This window comes from Vipera ursinii (genome assembly GCF_947247035.1).
Source record: "Vipera ursinii genome assembly, chromosome: Z".
Classification (NCBI taxonomy): domain Eukaryota; kingdom Metazoa; phylum Chordata; class Lepidosauria; order Squamata; family Viperidae; genus Vipera; species Vipera ursinii.
Genome location: NC_139517.1, coordinates 106,317,049 through 106,338,687, shown reverse-complemented (window position 1 = coordinate 106,338,687; position 21,639 = coordinate 106,317,049). Strand labels below are relative to the sequence as shown.

At 36.9% G+C, this 21,639-nt stretch overlaps 1 protein-coding gene across 1 annotated transcript in view; it reads right to left on the bottom strand.

The window, feature by feature from the left end:
- The window catches only part of ADAM22 (ADAM metallopeptidase domain 22), a 160,809-nt gene that overhangs the window by 25,355 nt on the left and 113,815 nt on the right, over positions 1–21,639 (bottom strand). The window contains exons 13-22 of the mRNA XM_083376399.1: positions 21,478–21,529; positions 19,861–19,960; positions 18,991–19,062; positions 16,236–16,328; positions 13,906–13,986; positions 13,298–13,348; positions 6,559–6,622; positions 4,673–4,778; positions 2,442–2,564; positions 883–1,051 (exon numbers count right to left, since the gene is read on the bottom strand). Coding sequence (XP_083232525.1) covers positions 883–1,051; positions 2,442–2,564; positions 4,673–4,778; positions 6,559–6,622; positions 13,298–13,348; positions 13,906–13,986; positions 16,236–16,328; positions 18,991–19,062; positions 19,861–19,960; positions 21,478–21,529 — 911 coding nt within the window. The remainder of the gene's footprint in view (positions 1–882; positions 1,052–2,441; positions 2,565–4,672; positions 4,779–6,558; positions 6,623–13,297; positions 13,349–13,905; positions 13,987–16,235; positions 16,329–18,990; positions 19,063–19,860; positions 19,961–21,477; positions 21,530–21,639) is intronic.

Below are 21,639 nucleotides of genomic sequence, written 5' to 3'. Positions count from 1 at the left end.
TCTTTATATTAAAAATCCAGAATGCCTATTTCTTTTAGCTTCCACTCTCAGAAAAATTGAAAAATAATTTATTCCTGATTATGACTATGTAATGGCTCCTATAATTCTCAGATGTTGAAAATGGTAAGTATTTTTAAAGTAATGGCTTCAACCAAAAACACTATTCATCTCTAAACTGCTAATAATATTAGTTTAACAGACAAACTATTTTTTTTAAAGAGAAGGGGAGAAAAGGGAATATAAACTATGGGGACTGAACAACATATATTGGGGGAAAGTGTTTATGGGGGCAAAAAAAGGTTATTCTCTTCTGTGTAATACAAAATTTAACATGCTGAAATTATAACTATCTATAAGAGACACTCTTGATCAATCAGAAACAAACTTTCTCAAAGGAACATGCATGCATGCAAACACAATTGTGCACCTTTTCACATCTTCATTTGAAAGCTCCCCTCTCATTTTTAGAATTACTACCTGGAACAGAATTGTTAATAGATGATTCCCAGGTTTATACTATTTATTTTGGAACGTCTTTAAAAACATTTCTGGTTTACAAGGGATAGAAAGATTCAGTTGTGCTAGAAATTTACAGCAGCATTGAAGAAAATCCCAGGGTTATATCCTAAATTGGTTAGTTAAAAAAGCTCACAGAAAAAGGTCATAACAACTGCTTCTATATTATGCAAAGAAAACTATATAGACTGGTTCTGGTTGATGTAATCATTAGGAAGTGAGCTTAGCTTACAGGCACTTTCATCATTATTCTTCATCCATGTACTGCTACTTTACTGGGCTTCTTTAAATATCCAAGAAGAATGAATAAGTCATATTTCTTCCACATTTCAACTCCCCCATCTCAAGACAAAAGACTAAACTTACTCCATGTCCTGAACAAATAAAGCCATCTGTATTTCCAGGACAGGAACTGAAGTTAAAGGTATCCATTGAGAGACATCTGTGATCCCAGCAAATTCTATTAGGACCACAGGATGTCCCATCTTCTACATAACCCAGATCTGCATCTTCTTCCAACTTCACATGACCACCACTACAAATGGAACAAGAAGATTTAGTTAATGAAAACATTTTATCAAGTGAAAATCATTTTGAACAAAAACTCAACCAAATTATTCTGTATTGAGATATTATGTTCCTCTGTATGTATACAAGTCTTAGTAGGTCACTGTATCTAGTTGACCTTGTCTGGTCATGGAAGTTAAGATGGATCAGTCTTGATTAGTAGACAGACGGATAACAACCATAGAATGTCAGCGTTGTAAGGACAACTTAATGGATTATTAGCTTATTGTGATGAAAAGCAACACATTACAATAATGCTTTGAGCTATACAGTGGGAATATATATTTACAGAAGATTAGATATGCAACATTGGTTGAGCATGATAAAAGACAAAGATCTCCCAAAGGAAAAATATATAGAAAAGATGGTACAGTTGTACAGGGAAACCAAGAAATCACAACATTTATAATATGTATACAGATTTGATCAGTGGAATAGTGCCACACATTTTAGAACATCAAATTAAACAGATCCCAGAAAATGTTGCCAAAAAGGCTGCAGGAGTTGATGAAATATCAGCCAAATTGATTAAAATATTCAAAAATGATGCAAGTAGTTTGTAAGCCAACAATGGAAAAGATAATTTAAATTCCAATACTAAAATTGGGCAGTGCTAATGAATACAAATTGTTGAACAACCGCATCTATCTCACATATTAGATAGATAATGTTTGATTTTGCAGTCCAGACTTCAACAAAATATAGAATGAGAATTTCTAGATGCCAAGTACAGAAGAGGCAGAGACACCTGAGATCACATCACTAACAATGCATTATTTTTAAAAAAGGCAAAGAAGTTCCAAAAACATATCTATTCTTTTTCTTCATTGACGGATACAGATCTTTAACTCAGACCACCACAAATTGTGAGTAGTTGTCAAAAATATGAATATACTATACCAAGCCAGCTCTCCATCCTATTGATGAACTTGTAGGATAATCAGAAAGCAATAATTAGAACAACTATATAGTTCCAAATTGAAAAAGGAGCGTGCCTAGATTGTATATTATCATCTTAATTAATTTATATGCAGAATATATTACTAAAAATACTGGACTAAAAGAAAGAAACAAAGTAGAATTTAAACTGTTAGAATAAACATTACCTCAGATATACTAGTACTTTATAACTTAGATGGTTGGAAATATGGTGAATTTAATGAACATTTAGTTAAAAAAAGATCAGAGAAGACAGCTAGTCTGCTGCTGAATATTTTAGGGGGGAGAATAAGGTTAGGCAAACCCAATGTAAAAAGATAAAGAAGGTGGGAAAGTAACTAATTTTATCTTTTTTATTTAAGATAAAAAATACATAGAAACGGTAGTGAAATAAAAAGATATCTGTTGGCAAGGATTACCTGCAATTGAAAGTTTTTCCCAGATTTTGGAGAGAAGTAGATGTAATTTCGCCATCAAGCTCTCCAAGTCTTGGAATATTAGAGACAATGTTAGAACACAGTAGATATCCACAAAGAACATCTCTGGGAAGAAACATTAAGTAAATTGTTATTTTAAAAACAACCTAAAAGAAACATTTCTAACTACAATTTCCTACTCCAAGAAATACTCAAATTTATTTTATTTTATTTTATTTAAAAATAACTGCAGAAGAATCTACTGCTTGCTACTTACTCTGGAACCCCCACTATAATCCTCTAATTTGCAGAATTATCATCAGTGGGGTCTATGACAATTTGCCCTGCTCATCATGGCCAACTCGCCATGGCCCAATTGCCATAGCTAACTTGGACAATAGGACAGGAAGGCCTGGAGGAACGTTTCCATGGGGTCGCGATGGGTCGGACATGACTTTGCAACTAACAACAAACTTGGACAACTCGCCACAGCCAATTCACCATGGGACAACTCACTGCAGGACAAGAGTTACACTAATATCAAACAAATGGTAGAATAGAATCATTAAACAAAGGAGGAAAAAGGCAGCACAGAATGAAATGCGAATGACAAAAATTAAAATAATTTGTTATTTATTTTAAATATTTAAATAGAATTGTAAAATTATCCCACAGCAAGTTGTCCCATGGCAAGTTGGCCATACTGCGTTGGCCGTGGCAAGTTGTCCCATACTGCTTTAGTGAATAATGTTAATTCAGATTATGGATGAGATCTATACCAGGGCTTTTCAACCTTTTCACCCATTGTACCACTTTTAGGATATGGCAACATCCGAGTACCACCAGTCGCCTAGCAAGGTGTCAAAAACCTGATGACCGCCCCCCTGCCAAAAAAGGAAAAATGTGATGAAGTACAGGCAGTCCTCGATTTACAACAGTTCGCTTAGTGACTGTTCGAAGTTACAATGGCACTGAAAAAAGGGCCCCCCAAGCCACAGCCGAGCAAGACACCTGCCTACCCACCCACTGGTGCTCTTCCTCCTGTCCAAGGTTTTCATTGTTGTGAGCATTTCTGTTGCGGATTGGCAGTGGGGGTGGGGTAGGGGGGTGTTTGGTTTTTATTCCCCCCCATCTGCTGGGTGGTTGCAGCAGGTTTTGGTCACTTCACATGACCCTGGGACAATGTGACCGCCATAAATATGAATCAGTTGCCAAGCATCTGAATGTAAATCACAAGACCCTGTAGATGCTGCAACATTCCAGCTGACTGGCACTTTTTCTGGGCTCAGCGGAAGTGCAAGGATCAGCGCCGAGCTCCAGCTGGAGCCTGGCACTGATCCTGATGCTTCCGCTGAGCCCTGACAGCCCTGCAGCTCCAGCCATCTCTCGCTCAGGCTTGTGCGATGCTGCCACCGGTTCAGCTCATTCCCCTCTCCTGCTACCACTTTTCTAGGATGGTCGCGTACCACCTGCCAGGTGCCAATGTACCACAGGTGGTAACCGTACCACTGGTTGAAAAGCGCTGATCTATACAAATCAGGGGATTACACATCATTGGAGATCTCTCTCTCTCTCTCTCTCTCTCTCTCTCTCTCTCTCTCTCTCTCTCTCTCTCTCTCTCTCTCTTTCTCTCTCTCCTACCCCCCAATAAAAATTTGGTGCATCTTCTGGCCGCTTATAAAAGTGTGGATCTTTTCTTTCATTATTAATTTGACAAGAGTTCTGATACTCTACAAAGTAATTATCTGATCACCTACCGCATAATAATACAAACTCTATCTATGCTACTCTGAAGGACTGAAGAAGAAAAAAGAAATTGGGCAAAACTGAAACTTGAAGCTTCACCTCCTGAAACCCTCCTGAAACCCTGACCTCTTCTGGTAAATAAAAGTAAAACATGTGAATAGATGCAAGACTTTAGACCTGTGTTTAGCAGTACCATCTTAATGCTATTCCTAATAAATATATACAACCTGCTATTACTGGAGTATCAAGATTCACTCTAAACAAAGATTCTAGTCATCCAATTTAATAATTACTCATTTTGGGTGGTAGAGAGGAAGCACTAGGAGAACAAAGATGCTACAAGAAATGCAATGAGAATAAGAATCACCATTACATAGATTAGCAGGTAGGTTTAAAAGTGAAAAGGAATATTTGTAAAGAAGCTTATAAACCATGATAGAACACAAATACAAATACTATATTATGCAAGCAGACGGGGGTTAACTTACTCATTCTTGCATTGAATCCAAGTATCTTTGTCTCTGCCACAGCTACCTTTCTCTGTTCCTTCTATATTTAATCTTTCATAGCAATATTTGTCAGCAGCTGTCACTTCTGCACGAAAAATATATTTCAAAAGATAATGATGGGTTGTTGGAGTTAGAAATTCAACATTGTACATGTAAATATTCACGTTAAAGCCCACAAATTGTGTACTCACAACTATTTTTTCTTACAGACGTATAAAAATAAAATATAAGAAACGGATAGAGCATAAAAAACACACAACAATTTGTATCTTAAAAAAGAAAGAAGCTGTCTAACTTAGCCTTAGCCAAACTGATATCTTTATTTGGATTCAACTTAATGTACCATTATGCCACAGTCAGCGTGCCAAAAATAATGAAAGGAAAAGAAAATGAAAGAGAAAATGCTTCATCTAGTTCAGGGGTAGGCAACCTCGGCTCTTTTATGACTCATGGACTTCAACTCCCAGAATTCCTGAGCCAGCTTGGCTGGCTCAGGAATTCTGGGAGTTGAAGTCCATGAGTCATAAAAGAGCCGAGGTTGCCTACCCCTGATCTAGTTCTACTGAATTTATTTTTCACTCCAGTTTAAAGTGTTTTATAGGTTTACCTGATGAATGAAAGTTGTCTGGTTCCACAGACAGGTAATCCTCCACTTACAACCACAATTGAGCCCAAAATTTCTGCTGCTAAACTAGTCATTTGTTAAGTGAGTTTGGCCCCATTTTATGACTTTTCTTGCCACATTTGTTACGTGAATTGCTGCAGTTGTTAAGTTAGTAACACAGTTGGTAAGTGAATCTGGCTTCCCCATTGACTTTGCTTGTCAGATAGTCACAAATGGGGATCAGATGACCCCTGGGCACTGCAACTGTCATAAGTATGAGTCAGTTGCCAAGTGTCTGACTTTTTATCGCATGATCATGGAGATGCTGCAATGGTCATAAGTGTGAAAAATGGTCTAAGTTACTTTTTTGAGTGCTGTTGTGTCTTTGGATGGTCACTAAATGAACTGTTGTAAGTTGAGGACTACCTGTATATGAATTTTAATAAACTCAGAACATAGATAAATAGGTTCTCAGTTAGGGGACTTTCATGGGAAAAAGAACTGAAGAGGGAGGAATTTCTAAAAAGAGGGTCTAAATACACAATTCTAATAATTCCAATTAGACTAAAAAGAATAGAAGACAGAAAAAGCCAACACGCTTAAGGAAGGCTCAAACAGTATAAAGATCAACAGGTCATGAATAACGTTAGCCTGGAACTGCAGGATGGCATCAGGAAAATGAAATAATTTGCTGAGGTAGCCAAATGATGCTAAGAACAACAAGGGCTTCTTTAGATAAGAACTTTCTTAAATGTTCTTTAGATAAGATAAGAAAAACAGAGAAAAATTCATCAGTTGCTCAGAGACAACAGCAAAATGCAATAGATAGGGACGTGCAAAACTCATCAATTCCGAAATGGAACATTTTGGAGAAATCCAGATTATTCCATTCTTCCCTCCAGACTATTCCATTTTTGGGATGGATAGGCAGCTCCTGAAAGTAAATTCTCCAATACGTAGTGGTTTGAGGCAGTGTAGAAATGGTGTTGCAGATGAAACAGGTTTGTTCTGGGTCTCAACTGTCTCCAGACCATTTCAATTAACTTCCTTTTAAGAGAATCTACTTCCAGGAACTTCCATCTCTTGAACAATATTATCCTGAGGAAATCTGTCAAGTTCTGGAAGGGCACCAAATTTTGAGAGGAAGAAAACACATACAATATGTATATATTGTGCACCTGTGAATATATTCAATAGCTACTGAACAAGTTTTCAAAAGAAGCAAAAGCATTCAGTTTCAGAGTTTAAAGATATTACTCACTATCTCCCCATATGTATTTACACTGTCTATCTCTTGTTTTGCATCTTCCTCCAAAACAAACGCCCTAAAGAGAAATGTTAGAAAGTAATCACCATATTTTGTAAATATTCATTCCATAAACAACCATTGCTTATCTATTTTATACCCATTAAAGTAAACATATTCAGACCTGTGTTGTCAAAGTCAGTTTGATTGTGTTTAGTGAGATTCTGACTTAACATGGGTTTATAAATTGTTAATTTCAAATTCTTATAGATTCAATACAAAACACTACAACATCCATAAAAGTGATTTATTTAATTAATTTATATGTCCCTGTTCTCACAACTCTGAGTGGCATACAACAAGAGTAGAAAACAATTCCCTTTCTCTACTTTTTGTTATAGAGGAACAGAAATGATATTGGTCTCCATACATAGGTATTTCAGTGCTTTGAATTTTGCTTAAATGTTATTCAAAAATTAAAGCTCCATGTTTTCATTTTCTGGAAAGAAACAGTGGAACTGAGAACAAACTATTGTAAATTCACAGAACAAGAACTGTAAATGCTCTAAGGACTGTAATTGCTGTTATTGATTGGATTTAGGACTGAGTGCTCTCACTTACTAATTCAATTCTGGACAGTTTCCCAGAAACATAAATATCTAGCACAACATATCTGATTGTAACCTTCTCTCCTGCCAGTAAACTCATTTGGTTTTGAACTGATAATTTTTTAAAAAGAAATTAATAATTACTATCTTCTTAATATATCAAACAGTTCACAACAGTATCACGCTTTCAAGAGATATTCAGTTTCCCTATATATATTTAGCTGTTTTTTTTCTTCAATGGATTTAAAGCAATTAAACAACCAAGAAATCCATAAAGCTTACTTTATTCATCCTTCTCATGATTTTGTTCTAAGAAATCCTGTTCATAGGTTTTTCTTGAAGTCTATCTGAAATCCCATAATTGTCCCAAAGTCGAAGTTTGGTATTTGGAAACTCTCTTTTATCCCAACTAAATAAATTTTCAATATGGCACCTAAGAGCAACAACATGCTTGCCAATATATTCTTCAAATCTTGTGTGAAGAGAATGAAACACTTTATTATTATTTTTAATTAACAATAACAAATATGTGTTCATATGCTATAAAACATCAGTGCCAAGCAACTGTCGCTGGGCCAAGTGGCAGTGAAGATGTTTATTGCTTCTGTTCCATAAATCAAAAATGAGATGAATTGTTCCATCTTGTAATTGCGGGTTAGTAGATCCTATACTGAATATCAGAACCTCTCCCCTTGGACAAGATCAAGAAAATATGAACTGCAGAGATTTTATGTTTTTTAATGCTAATGTCAAAGTTCTGACTGACAAACCCAACCAATCAAACACTTTCAAGACATTCCAATCTCTTAATAATATAATTGTACCTAATCGGGCAATGTGACCCATTCATGAACAGGAGGGGAAATTCTATTCTTTTACTATAGAGGTTTCGGCTGGGGTTTGCCAGAGCTGGTTTTACTTTCGTATGTGCCAAAATGATGTACTCAATAAAGTTTTACTTTAAGACAGACATGTCAAACTCGCGATGTCACGTGACACTGTGCAATGTATCGGGAGAGTTTTGCCATTGCAGGCAATGGGTTGGGTGTGACTTCCGGATGATGTATCTGGCCCACAGGCTGGCATTTTGACACCCCTGCTTTAAGAGATCAGAATGGTTGGATTTGTCAGTCAGAATCTTAGCAGTTAACATTGTATGAGGAGTCCCTTTGAATCATTTTAAAAAATATTTCCAGTTCTTGTTGCCTGGCCTGAGTTGTCTTTATGAGATAAGCTGTGAATGGATTGTCTTCTATTTTTGATTATTTGTCTGTTCTTTCTTCAATTTTCATAACCTGTCACAATGGGGACTGCTAAGAGATCCATTCCCCTTCATGGATTACTGCCTTGTTGTGGCAAAGGGGCTTATGTAATTCAATGAAACTATGAGCTATGCCATGCAAGGCCACCCAACATGGACAGGTCATAGCAGAGAGTTCTGACAAAATGTGATCCACTGGAGAAGGAAATGGCAACCCACTCCAGTATATTTGCCATAAAAACCACATGGACAGTACCAAAAGGCAAAAAGATATGACGCTGGAAGATGAGCCCCTCAGGTCAGAAGGCATCCAATATGCTACTGGGAAAGAGCAGATGGCTAGTACTAGTAGCGCCAGAAAGAATGAAGTGACTGGGCCAAAGCCAAAAGGACGCTCAGCTGTGGATGCATCTGGTGGTGAAAGGAAAGTCAAATGCTGTAAAGATTTATTCTCCATAGGAACCTGGAATGTAAGATCCATGAATCAAGGAAAGCTGGACGTGGTCAAACAACAGATGACAAGACTGAACATTGAAATCTTAGGAATCAGCAAACCATTCAATATCACAGTAGTCCAAGTCTATGCCCCAACCACAGGTGCTGAAGAGGATGAAATTGACCGGTTCTATGAAGCCCTACAGCACCTTATAGAACTAACACCAAAAAATGATGTCCTTATCATCATGAGGGATTGGAATGCTAAAGTAGGAAGCCAAAAGATAACCGGAATAACAGGCAAGTTTGGCCTTGGAGTACAAAATGAAGCAGAGCAGAGGCTGACAGAATTTTGTCAAGACAATGCGATGGTCATAGCAAAAACTCTTTTTCAACAAACCAAGAGACGGCTCTATACATGGACATCACCAGATGCTCAACACAGAAATCAGATTTATTATGTGCTCTGCAGCCAAAGATGGAGAAGCTCTATACAGTCAGTAAAAACAAGACCAGGAGCTGACTGTGGCTCAGACCATGAGCTTCTTGTTGCAAAATTTTGGCTTAAACTGAAGAAAGTAGGGGAAAGAACTAGGCCAGTCAGGTATGAACTAAATCATATCCTTGATGAATATACAGTAGAGGTGACAAATAGATTTAAGGAATTAGATCTGATAGACAGAGTGCTTGAAGAACTATGGATGGAGGCTCACAACATTGTACAAGAGGTAACAACTAAAACCATCTCAAAGAAAAAGAAATGCAAGAAAGCAAAATGGCTGTCTGAGGATGCTTTGCAAATAGCTGAGGACAGGAGGGAAGCGAAAGGCAAGGGAGAAAAAGAAAGATACACCCAATTGAATGCAGAATTCCAGAGAATAGCTAGAAGAAATAAGAATGCCTTCTTAAATGAACAGTGCAAAGAAATAGAAGAAAACAATAGAATAGGGATGACCAGACATCTCTTCAAGAAAATTGGAGAGATGAAGGGAACGTTTCATGCAAAAATGGGCATGATAAAGGACCAAAATGGCAGGGATCTAACAGAGGCAGAAGAGATTAAGAAGAGGTGGCAAAATTACACAGAAACACTATACAAGAATGAGCTTAATGTCCCTGATCACTACGGTGAGGTGGTCACTGACCTCAAGCCAGACATCCTAGAATGTGAGGTGGGCCTTAGGAAATCTAAGCAACAACAAAGCTAGTGGAGGTGACAGTATTCCAGCTGAGCTATTCAAAATCTTAAAAGATGATACAGTAAAAGTGCTACACTCAATTTGCCAGCAAATTTGGAAAAGTCAACAGTGGCCACAGGATTGGAAAAGATCAGTTAGCATTCCAATTCCAAAGAAAGGCAGTGCCAAAGAATGTTCAAACTATTGCACCACTGCACTCATTTCTCATGCTAGTAAAGTTATGCTCAAAATCCTACAAGCTAGACTACAGCAGTATGTGGATCGAGAACTACCAGAAGTATAGGCAGGATTTCGAAAAGGCAGAGGAACTAGAGATCAAATTGCCAACATACGCTGGATCATGAAGAAAGCTAGGGAGTTCCAGAAAAACATCTACTACTGCTTCATTGACTATGCTAAAGCCTTTGATTGTGTGGATGACAACAAACTGTGGCAAGTTCTTAAAGAGATGGTAGTACCAGACCATCTTATTTATCTCTTGAGAAACCTATATGTGGATCAAAAAGCAACAGTGAGAACTGGACACGGAACCACTGATTGTTTCAAAATTGGGAAAGGAGTCCGGCAAGGCTGTATACTGTCGCCCTGCCTGTTTAACTTATATGCAGAGCACATCATGAGAAAGGCAGGGCTAGATGAATCAAAAGTTGGAATTAAGATTGTCAGGAGAAATATCAACAACCTAAGATATGCAGATGATACCACTCTAATGGCAGAAAGTGAAGAAGAACTAAAGAGCTTCTTGTTGCGGGTGAAGAAGGAGAGTGCAAAAGTTGGCTTGAAACTTAACATTAAGAAAACCAAGATCATGGCATCCGGTCCTCTCAATTCCTGGCAAATAGATGGGGAAGAAATGGAGGTAGTGACAGATTTTATTTTCCTGGGCTCCAAGATCACCGCAGATGGGGACTGCAGCCAAGAAATTAAAAGACAATTGCTCCTGGGAAGGAAAGCCATGGCAAATCTAGTCAGCACACTAAAAAGCAGAGACATCACCCTGCCAATAAAAGTGCGTATAGTCAAGGCTATGGTCTTCCCAGTTGCTATGTATGGCTGTGAAAGTTCAACCATAAGAATGGCTGAGCACCAAAGAATTGAGTCCTTTGAACTATAGTGCTGGAGAAGACTCCTGTGAGTCCCTTGGACTGCAAGGCAATCAAACTGGTCAGTCCTAGAGGATATCAACCCTGATTGGTCTTTAGAAGGCCAGATTCTGAAGTTGAAACTCAAATACTTTGGCCACCTAATGAGAAGGAAGGACTCACTGGAGAAGAGCCTAATGCTGGGAAAGGTTGAGGGCAAGAGAAGAAGGGGACGACAGAGAATGAGGTGGCTGGATGGAGCCACTGAAGCAGTAGGCATGAGCTTAAATGGACTCCAGAAGGTGGTAGAGGACAGGAAGGCCTGGAGGAACATTGTCCATGAGGTCACGATGGGTCAGACATGACCTCGCAACTAACAAAAACAAAAGAGATCCATCACTGGACTTCTAAAGAATGCAATTGTATTCCTCAGAGGTCAAGTCATCTCCATTTACCAAAATCTCACTCATTGTGGCTGAGTTAATATGTTATATAGATGTGTTCCACTGTGAGGGATGGTGTGTTTGCCTCTGCACAATATAGAGGATTTTCCATCCCCTTCATCAGCTGCTTTGATCTGCTACCTCCCTTTCTCCTGATGTGAACTTTGGTGGTCACACTGTTCAGCCTTTTAGGGGGAACTTGCCCAAAAGAAGTCATGCTACTTATGGTTCCAGGAGGTTTATGGTCCTTTAGGCTTTGTCCTTTCCAGATTCCCTGGGCTATTTAACACAGACAGCATATTCTCCTCCCAAGGCTGGCATCTATGGTGAATTGGGTCTAGAAAGAGGATCGTATGTCTCTACTGTCCATGAGAGAGAGATCATTGTCTTTGTTGGAATTGCTAAACATCGTGAGGTTTTCTGAGGTTTTAGGTACTGGAAGGAGGTGAGTATCCACGGGAAGAGGAATGGAAGAGAAATGCCATCCACGATATTGAGTTTATGCAGATGGTAAACTAACTTTGGAACTTAATGAGACTATGAGATCTGATCATCCGAACGTCAAGACTATATAACCTTTAAAACTAAAAGAGTAAATTCCTGGACAGATATATAATGAACCAGTTAAATCAGTCTCTTTCAAATTATTTTTTTCCCACAGCCCTCATATCTGGGCTGTACTGTCACTTTTCACATCCACTTAACTAATCCTTCCTCCTTTCTTCCCTCAGCCTCGCATACAGATGACAACCTGCAGGATGATCATCTTTCTATCATTTGGCAGAATGAACAGGTGTGTGTGTGTGTGTGTGTGTGTGTGTGTGTGTGTTCATAATAATGGTTAGGCTTTGTGCTGGTTCTATGTTCATCTCAAAAGGTTTAGAACCACATTGATAGAGACATCTTCCTTTATGTGGGAAGAGAAATGGTTATGAATTCTAACATCCAATTTTGGTCAAATTGCTGAATGCTAAGGCTTTGAGAAGAATTTTCCATTTGATCAGAAGCACACAGGCCTGTTAGTTATGTGCTAAAAGCCTGAAGCTATTTACTAAAGTTGTACTGCCATCTGATGGTCACCACTGATTTATAAATCTTTCCATTGTAAGCGGAACCAGTTTTAAATTTCAACAGGCCCAATTTGTTCAGCTTTTCTATTTTTTTCATATAGGCATTTTTTTTAAAAAAAAGAAACATTAATCATTAAAAATCATTAATGCATCAATTTTGTAAAGCCAACATGCATAATGAGTCCTCCATATTTAAGACAGTCTCTTAGTTTAGTGTCACTTAGCAAATGAAGGGGTATTTTTTCTTGGTTACAGACCTTGCAGACATATATTTTGCATTCTAGCTACAGCAAGAGAAGCAATAATAAACATGCAGAATTAATTCAAACAATGAAGAAGCAATAAGGTAGGATCCTGAAAAATGAGGGGAACAAACTATATGCAGTTAACTGAAATTTTGTCTTCAGCAACAGTCATGGAACATGACATTCCTGACCCAATATTTAAACACAAGTCACATGTTTATTCTTTTCATTGTAAGAAGAAAATATCAGTCTATTATTGAAGGTTCCCATTGTACCAAATTAATCACAAATAGGACTCTTTGATGAAAACTATGACTGCAATAGCCTTTCAAAATCTCAGCTTGGTCTTAGGATAAAGTCTGCCTTATATTCTGATAATACAAATTGAATGGAATGATACATTATACATACCTGTTCATTATCACATGAATACCCATCTATTTTGTAGAGATTTGGAGAGCACTAAAGATAAAGCAGAATGAATTAAATAATCAACTGGTTAGTGAGATAATTGTAGAAGCAAAACTGCAGTATCTAAAATTAATTTTAAGTTTTCCAAATCTTGCTCTTCATTAAATGTAGGCAGTCCTCAACTTACAATAGTTTGTTTAGTGATTGTTCAAAGTTACAACGGCACTGAAAAAGGTGACTTATGAACATTTTTCACACTTATAACCATTGCAACATCCCCACGGGCATGTGATTAAAATTCAGACATTTGACAACTGAGTTATGATGGTTGCAGTGTCCCAAAGTCATGTGATCACCTTTTGCGGCCTTCTGACAAGCAAAGTCAATGGGGAAGCCAGATTCATTTAAAAACCATGTTGCTAACTTAACAACTGCAGGGATTCAGTTAACAACTGTGGCAAGAAAGACCTTAAAATGAGACAAAATTCACTTAACAAATGTCTTGCTTAGCAACAGAAACTTTGGACTCAATTGAGATCATAGGTTGAGGACTACCTATATAACGTGTCCAAAAATTATATTATTCCATTTTTTTTAATGAGCTTTACCTGACTGGAGTCCCCTTTGCATGTCTCTGGAATGTCACAATCATTTACAGCTTCTCTGCAAACAACACCTTTGAGTTCAAACTGAAAAATAAGAATTAATATGTGGGACCATCTATATATTTGCAATTGTTTGAATATAAATATCATAAATAATGTTTTTACTTCTAGTTTACTGAAGCTTCTCGATACCACTCACATAATTTAAGAAATTATTCTCAAATGTTCATTTTAAGATTTTCATTGTTAAAAAAAATCAGGCTATTGATTGGTAATCTGCATTAACAAGATCAACACACAATGCTGATGTTGTTACAACAACAACCATATGTTTAGAATAGTATTGTGGTTGTAGAGTTCTTGTGTAAATAAATTGTTTAATCATAAATAAACATATTTGTCAGTCTGAAGCTAACTTTGTCCCATTTCAATTTGCCTGGGGAAAAAAGACATTCTTTTAAGGTATTTTACACAGAAAGAAAAGGTTTGGCAGTTATGTGGTTGGTTGTTTTCTTTCACAGCCTTAAAATGTATCCATCCAATTTTTGTGAATTAATTTAGATAAATTTTTACTCTTTTATTACTAGTTTATCAGTAACTTCCTTAGTCTGATACTTCTATATTTTTGTTATATTCATATAGTTTCTATCGTTGAGAAGATCTTCTCTACATAGTTTACAAGGTCAATAAAGTTCAGTTAACACAAAGTTTTATACACCAGAGTCATAAAAACAGCCAGTGCTGTTTTTGTAGTGTAATGATTAAGATATTAGACTGGTGTAACACCAAAGCTTACTGGATGACTTTCAGCCAGAGTACTTGAACAGACCTGTTGTGAGAAAAATTAGGAGGAAACACTATGTATAATTCCTTGAATTCTTTTTTAAAAAAATGGATGTATATCTAATACACATAGAAATAAAAAGTTAAAAAGAAACTTGATTGCCCCTTTGAGATTTGTATGGTAGAACTTATATATTTTGGCATTGTACTTAATGAGATTATTTTTCAATCAATTCATCATCTCACTTTTTCATTTTCGTTGCCATGTATTTTGAGAGTCAGGAAGGTGTACAGACAGGAGCTGCTAGTTCATTTAGTTCACACTTTCACACTAACCAGGGAAAACCATGAGGAGGTGACTAGCTTCATTCCACAGCCGGAAGATTCAAATCCAGGAAGCCCCCACTGGCACTTGCACAACACCTGCCCAACAACTGGTACAGAATGCAGCCGCGAGAGTTGTATTGGGAGTTTCCCGATACTCCCATGTCACACCTTTGCTCCGCGAGCTGCATTGGCTTCCAGTTGTCTTCCGAGTGAGGTTCAAGGTGTTAGTAATGACCTACAAAGCCCTACATGGCATGGGTCCGGAATACCTTGGGGAGCACCTGCAGCCGGCGTCAACTTCCCTCCATCCAGTACGCTCCCACAGAGAGGGCCTCCTCAGGGTGCCACCGGTCAAAGAATGCCGACTGGTGGCCCCCAGGGGGAGGGCGTTCTCTGTGGGTGCACCGGATTTATGGAACCATCTTCCAGTCGAGCTCCGGATGGCGCCCGATCTCCGCTCCTTCCGGCGCGATCTTAAAACCCATCTCTTTAAACAAGCTGGCCTGGCCTGATGGGACAGGGTGGGATTTTTATAAATGGACTTCAATTTTTAATCTGTATTAATTTATTATGGGCATTGTTTAATTACGTTTTAATAATTTTTAATTTTTGTATCTAGTTTTTATGTATTGCCCTGTTCACTGCCCTGAGTCCTTCGGGAGAAGGGCGGTATATAAATTAAATTAATAAATAAATAAATAAATAAACTTCAACATTGATTCCCAATCGAAAGCCAAATAGGTTGCCGAATGTCCAGACTTAGGAAGACATATAAATGACCCCACAAAAATGGTGTCAGGCTTTGAACTACCACCTCAGCAATGGACAATCCTGAATAGGATTTGCATCTCACATGGGGTCTGCCAGGATTCTCTGTGTGAATGAGGCATATTATGCTTCCTTCAGTGTGATTGTGGGGTCCCATGTCAAACTGTAGATTACATCATGACTAGCTAACCTGAGGGCATGTACCAGTCCAGTATCTGGTTGTTTTTTCATATAAACAATACTGCACTTCAGTGGTTAGATGGCCTACAGATTGATATTTGAATACAGAACTTTTCAACATTTATATTTTATTGTGTTTAATTAATCTAGATAAAATGTTAATATATATTACTGATTCATGTATGATATGCCATATGCTAAATAAATAAGTAAATAACCTCACATAATTCCTTAAAACAAGGGTGGGGTGTTTTTTTTGTCATTTCAATACATACCTGACATTTTCTACAACAAAGTCCATTACTGCATTGAGAGTTAGCAGTTAGAATGCAGGAATTGCAGCAATCTCCACCTTCAGCCGTACATTCCTGGGTAATGAAACCAATCGTGAAACAGCAGTTTGACAGAAACATGCTGTAGCTTGACCAGAAAACTGTTGAGATTCTTGCTTTTCAAAATTTTACTTGCCTCCCTATTCTGGGCATAATGCACATTTCAAATTACAAAGAAAACAACAATGGCAGTATTTTGATAGCATAGGGAGAATGCCAGAAAAGAACATAGGACATAGAATAATAAGTTTGGAAGAATCTTGGAGGTCTTCTAGCCCAACTCCCTGCCCCTACAAGGTGATCTTGTACTATTCCAGACTTTCTTTAGGCTTGATGGGATGGATACATGGGGTCAGAAAAAAATAACAGAATAACAGAACAAAATTATACAGCTGGAAGGGACACCAGATGTCCTCCAATCCAACACCCAACCCAAGGAGGAGACTCTTTATTTCAAACAAATGGCTGTCCAATCTCTTCTTAAAAACCTCCAGTGATGGAGCACTCATAACTTCAGAACATAAGCCGTTCAACTGGTTCTCAATGTCAGAAAGTTTCTCCTTAGTTCTAGGTTGCTTCTCTTCTTGATTAGTTTCATCCATTGCTTCTTGTCCTGCCTTCAGGTACTTTGGGGAATAGCTTGACTACCTCTTTTTTGTGGCAACCCTTCAAATATTGGAACACTACTAACATGTCACCTCTGTCCTTTTCACTAAACTAGACATAGCCAAATTCTTGCAACCATTTCTCATACATTTTAGTCTCCTGCTCCTAATTACCTTTGTTGCTCTTCTCTGCACTCTTTCTATAATTTCAACAACTTTTTTATATCATGGCGATCAAAACTGGACGCAATATTTCAACTGTAGTCATACCAAGGCATTATAAAGTGGTATTAACAGTTCACAAGATCTTGATTCTATCCCTCAGTTAATGCAGCCCAGGACTGCATTGGGTTTGTGTGTGTGTGTGTGTGTGTGTGTGTGTGTGTGTGTGTGGCTGCAGCACACTGCTGGCTCATAATTAAGTGGTTATCCACTAAGGCTTCTAGTAACTTCTAACAGTTACTACTATTGAGTAGTATTCTAAACCTGTCATTTGGGTTCCCTAAGTGTAAAACCTTACTTTTCTCACAACTGAAATTAATTTTGTTAGATAGGACTGTCAGGTTCAGGTCTGTCAAGATACTTCTGGACCTTGAGCCTATCTTCTGGAGTGTTGGATATCCTTGTCAGCATGGTATCACCTGTAAATTTAATGAGTTCCTCTTCTATCCCTTCATCTAAATTGTTTATGAGATGTTGATGAGTACTGGAACTAAGACAGAACCTTACTTCCCTCCATGTAGATGCAGTGCCATTAAGGACTACATGTTGAGTGCTGTTTGTCAACCAGCTTCAAATCCTTCTGGTGGCGATGCAGTCTATCCCACATTTTTCTAACTTACCGAGTTAGGTTAGGTTGTAGTCTACAATGTCAAATGCCTTACTGAAATCCAAGTATACTATGTCCACATCATTTCACTGATCCTCTAATTTAGTCACTTTGTTAAAGAATGAAATAAGATTTGTTTGGTATAATTTCTTTTTGACAAATCCGTGTTGGTTATAACTATGCTTGCTTTTAGGTGTTCACAGAACTGTTGCTTAATTATCTTTTCCAGGATCTTCCCAGGTACTGATGTCAGGCTGATTGGTCTGTAGCTTCCTGGATCCATTTTTTTTTCTTTTTTGAAGAACTAAGCAGGCAAGCAAGCAAGTGGCACATTGGAGTTCAACGTGGCATTAATTCAATTTTCATTTGTAAGCTAGGACTGAATGAAAAGTAATATCTTCACTTCCATAACTTTAATTAGGACTATTTTAGAAAAAAAGGAAAATAATACTTTCAATAAGTTTTTAATTATGTGTGCTTACTTCTCCATCTAATCATATTTGTTACATTTCACATTGTTACATTTCTTGCACACTTCTGCAAATGATGGACAAGCTTCTAAAAGCTATCCTAAAATATCTCCAGACTATCTCTTTAGCCACGACTTGACGATCCTTTATAATTTTTCATATGTTTCAGTCAAACAGATGTCCATGAAGGGAAAATTTTGTGAAATGCATGGCACAAAAACTGTATAATACACAGAATAACACACTGAGCTCCAGCTTTGCAATTGCTTCTGGGAAAGCTCATGAGGTGTGAGATCTTGTACAGTATTGTCATACTGCAGCAAAATTTTCTTCTTGCACTTCTGCTTAAAAATTGTCTCAAAGTTTTGAGTTTTGAAATGTAGTACCCTTAGTTGATAATAGTACCAATCTCCAAGAAATCCATCTGAATAATACCACTTGCACCTCAAAAAATGATAACCATCAGTTTTCCTGATGAATCCTGTTTTGAATTTTGTTTCCACAGGTGAAGCTTTGTGATAATATTTCATGGCCTGCTGCTTTGCTTCTGGATCATAATGATGAGTCTATGTTTCATTCACTGTCACAATGCTGTGAAGAAAATCCTCATTCTGATTTTTGAAGAATAATTGTTTGCAAATTGTAATTCTTGAAATTTTCCTCTCTACCATTAGAGTGCAAAGAACTAATTTTGTACAAACTGTTCAATATTAAAGAACTTATTTAAAATCATTAGAAAGAACCTCTTAACCAAAATGGATTGCCCCTAATTAGCTATGTAATGTTGAATTTACCGATGCACCTCCACAATCGCATTCTTCCCCAGTTTCAACAAAACCATTACCACATTCTGGGGGATCCAGGAGCTACAATACAAAAATAAGAAAGCATTAAAAATGTAGCACATTAGCATGTTGCCATTCATGATGACAGATGGTAGAGGATCATTATTTCAATGGACAGAAAAGATGTAAACCTAATTATAGAAATGGGTGCTATACACCTCCTTATGTACAAATCCTGATTTTCACATTTTCATTTAATGAGAAAAAATGTTCCAGGGCCACAATAAGCCATTGTCCCTGCTGTAATGCCGTAACACAAAAACATTTTTTAATCAGGCTTAGCAGGTAATGATTTAAGAATGCAAGTTTATAATATTCAAATAATATCAGTAACTGCCAAGTATAACATCCAAGCCATATTTATAGTGAATTCAATCTTTATTTTTATACATATATGTTTTATAAAAACCTCCTATTTCTGAGCTGAAAATTTTTACTTTGTTAGTCTGGTTTTAGGATATTTTCTTCTGATCTTTTTAATATTAGTCCTCACAAATTAGCGTTGGATTCTTAATAGGAGAATGGATTGCAACTAGGGTTTTTTCTGTGACTAATTAATATTTTTGCATAGCTACACTATTCAGAGATAAAGTGTCATTCTTGATCAAAAGAACTTGAGCATCTTAATTTCTAAAATGCTTTGAAAAATCAGTAATAATAATAATAATCTGAAACCAATCATAATAAGCATTATTATAACAACTTCCATATGTTTACTATCAAGCATGTCAATCAAGCATTTCAACACAACTATCATGAGACTGTTAAATTAAGAAATGAAAGAGAAAAACTTCCAAACAAAATGATTTTTGTTTTTACCTTGGAAGGCTTGTTGAAAAGGCAGGCTCCACCACCATTATTTAAAAAATCATGGTATTCCTCAATATCACATTTGGAGAACTTGGTTGGAAGATAATAACTGTGATCAAAAAAGAAAAAAGTCAGTTCATTCCTACAGAATTAAAAATGAATTTCATTCTGCAGCTGGGCCACTAAGTTATTTCATGACCAAATTTAAAAAAAGAATTATCCATAACTCTGAATTTTCTGGAACACTAGTCTAGATAATTTTAAGAACACTAGTCTTCTTTTCTCTAATTTCATATATGCAAATTATATGACAAATTTAAAAACATGTTAAGTTGATGCAGAATGTAGTTCCAATCTTCACCTTGGGCTTTATTAATACACATTTCTCTAAGCTCTCTAAATATTCAAAGTTATACAGCAAATACAATGTAGGCTTTTACCTGCCATTAAGATATATGAATACAAGTGCCCAGTCAAACATCATTGAGCAAATGTTATTTTCATAATATAGAATGGCAGTTTAAACTTCCACTGTATTTCGCTATGGGAGAACTATTAATATTAACAACACTGAGAGCATTTTAGGCATACCGGTATTTGTTTCTAGGCTAGAATCCTCAGTGTCTGACAACAATAGTGGCATGTCCTTTATATGTCAAAAATTTGTGGAAATGATATCTTTTCATATACTGAGACCAGTATTGAGAGAATTTGACAGGCTAATATATTATCTTCTGAGAATCTATGATAAAGGTAAAGGTTCCCCCACACATGTGTGCTAGTCGTTTCCAACTCTAGAGATTCTGAATCTAGAGACCTTCATGTCTTCCAGATTCAGATCTATGCTGCTTCTGGTGTAGCCCTGAATCTGGAGGTTTCAATCAGTTATTGTAATTAATAACTTTTGAGAAGCCTATGCACCATAAATTTATCTAAATTCTTTTCAATTTGTCTATCAGGACCCAAAGTGCAAATTTCTAGGGAAGGGTAGTCTAAATATCCCTCTCCAGATGATGAGGAATTACTGTACATGTCCCAAATTCTCAGGAGTGAAGATGCCAGGAGTTATATCTGGAGTAACATAGATTGTCCATTTATAAGTGTATAAGCTTGAGCCATATTTTTATCCTGTATCTTTTTTTTCTTAGTGTAACTAATAATCAATCACTGGGATTCATAATCATTTCTACAACTTTGATATTAAAACTGATATGTAAAATATTTATTTTTGTGTTTTCAGATCACTCTTGACTTCTGGAGAGCTGCACACAGTTTTCATAGCCACATTTTTATGGACACAGTTTTTCTTCTTCTCTGAAAGAAAATGACTGGGTCAAAATCACCCATTGGGCTTAGTCTAAGTCAGAACTGGAATACACTGTCCTCCAGTTCCTAGCCTGGTGGTTTAAACACTACACTAAACTGGCTCTAAAAGCTAATTAAACATGCATTAATTGATTAATTCATACAACCATGTCAGCTGAGTAAAATGCATATCATTTTTCTGTTAACAGCTTTGTATTTGTTTCTTCTCTAATACCTTAAGCAGCCACATGTTTTTGCCCAATAACTATGTGCTAATTTACATTTCTTCTGAATAGAAATCTCTGAAAGAAAACCTCTTACCCAGTATCTCCCATTATACACCCGGACCATGTATCTTCACATTTGCATTCACCTAAAATAAATAAAATAGGCAAATCACATTACAATATATAGGAAAGCAAGCAATCACATATCAGATATGTTAAATAAAGAAATGTAATTGAATAATTAATAAATATTGTC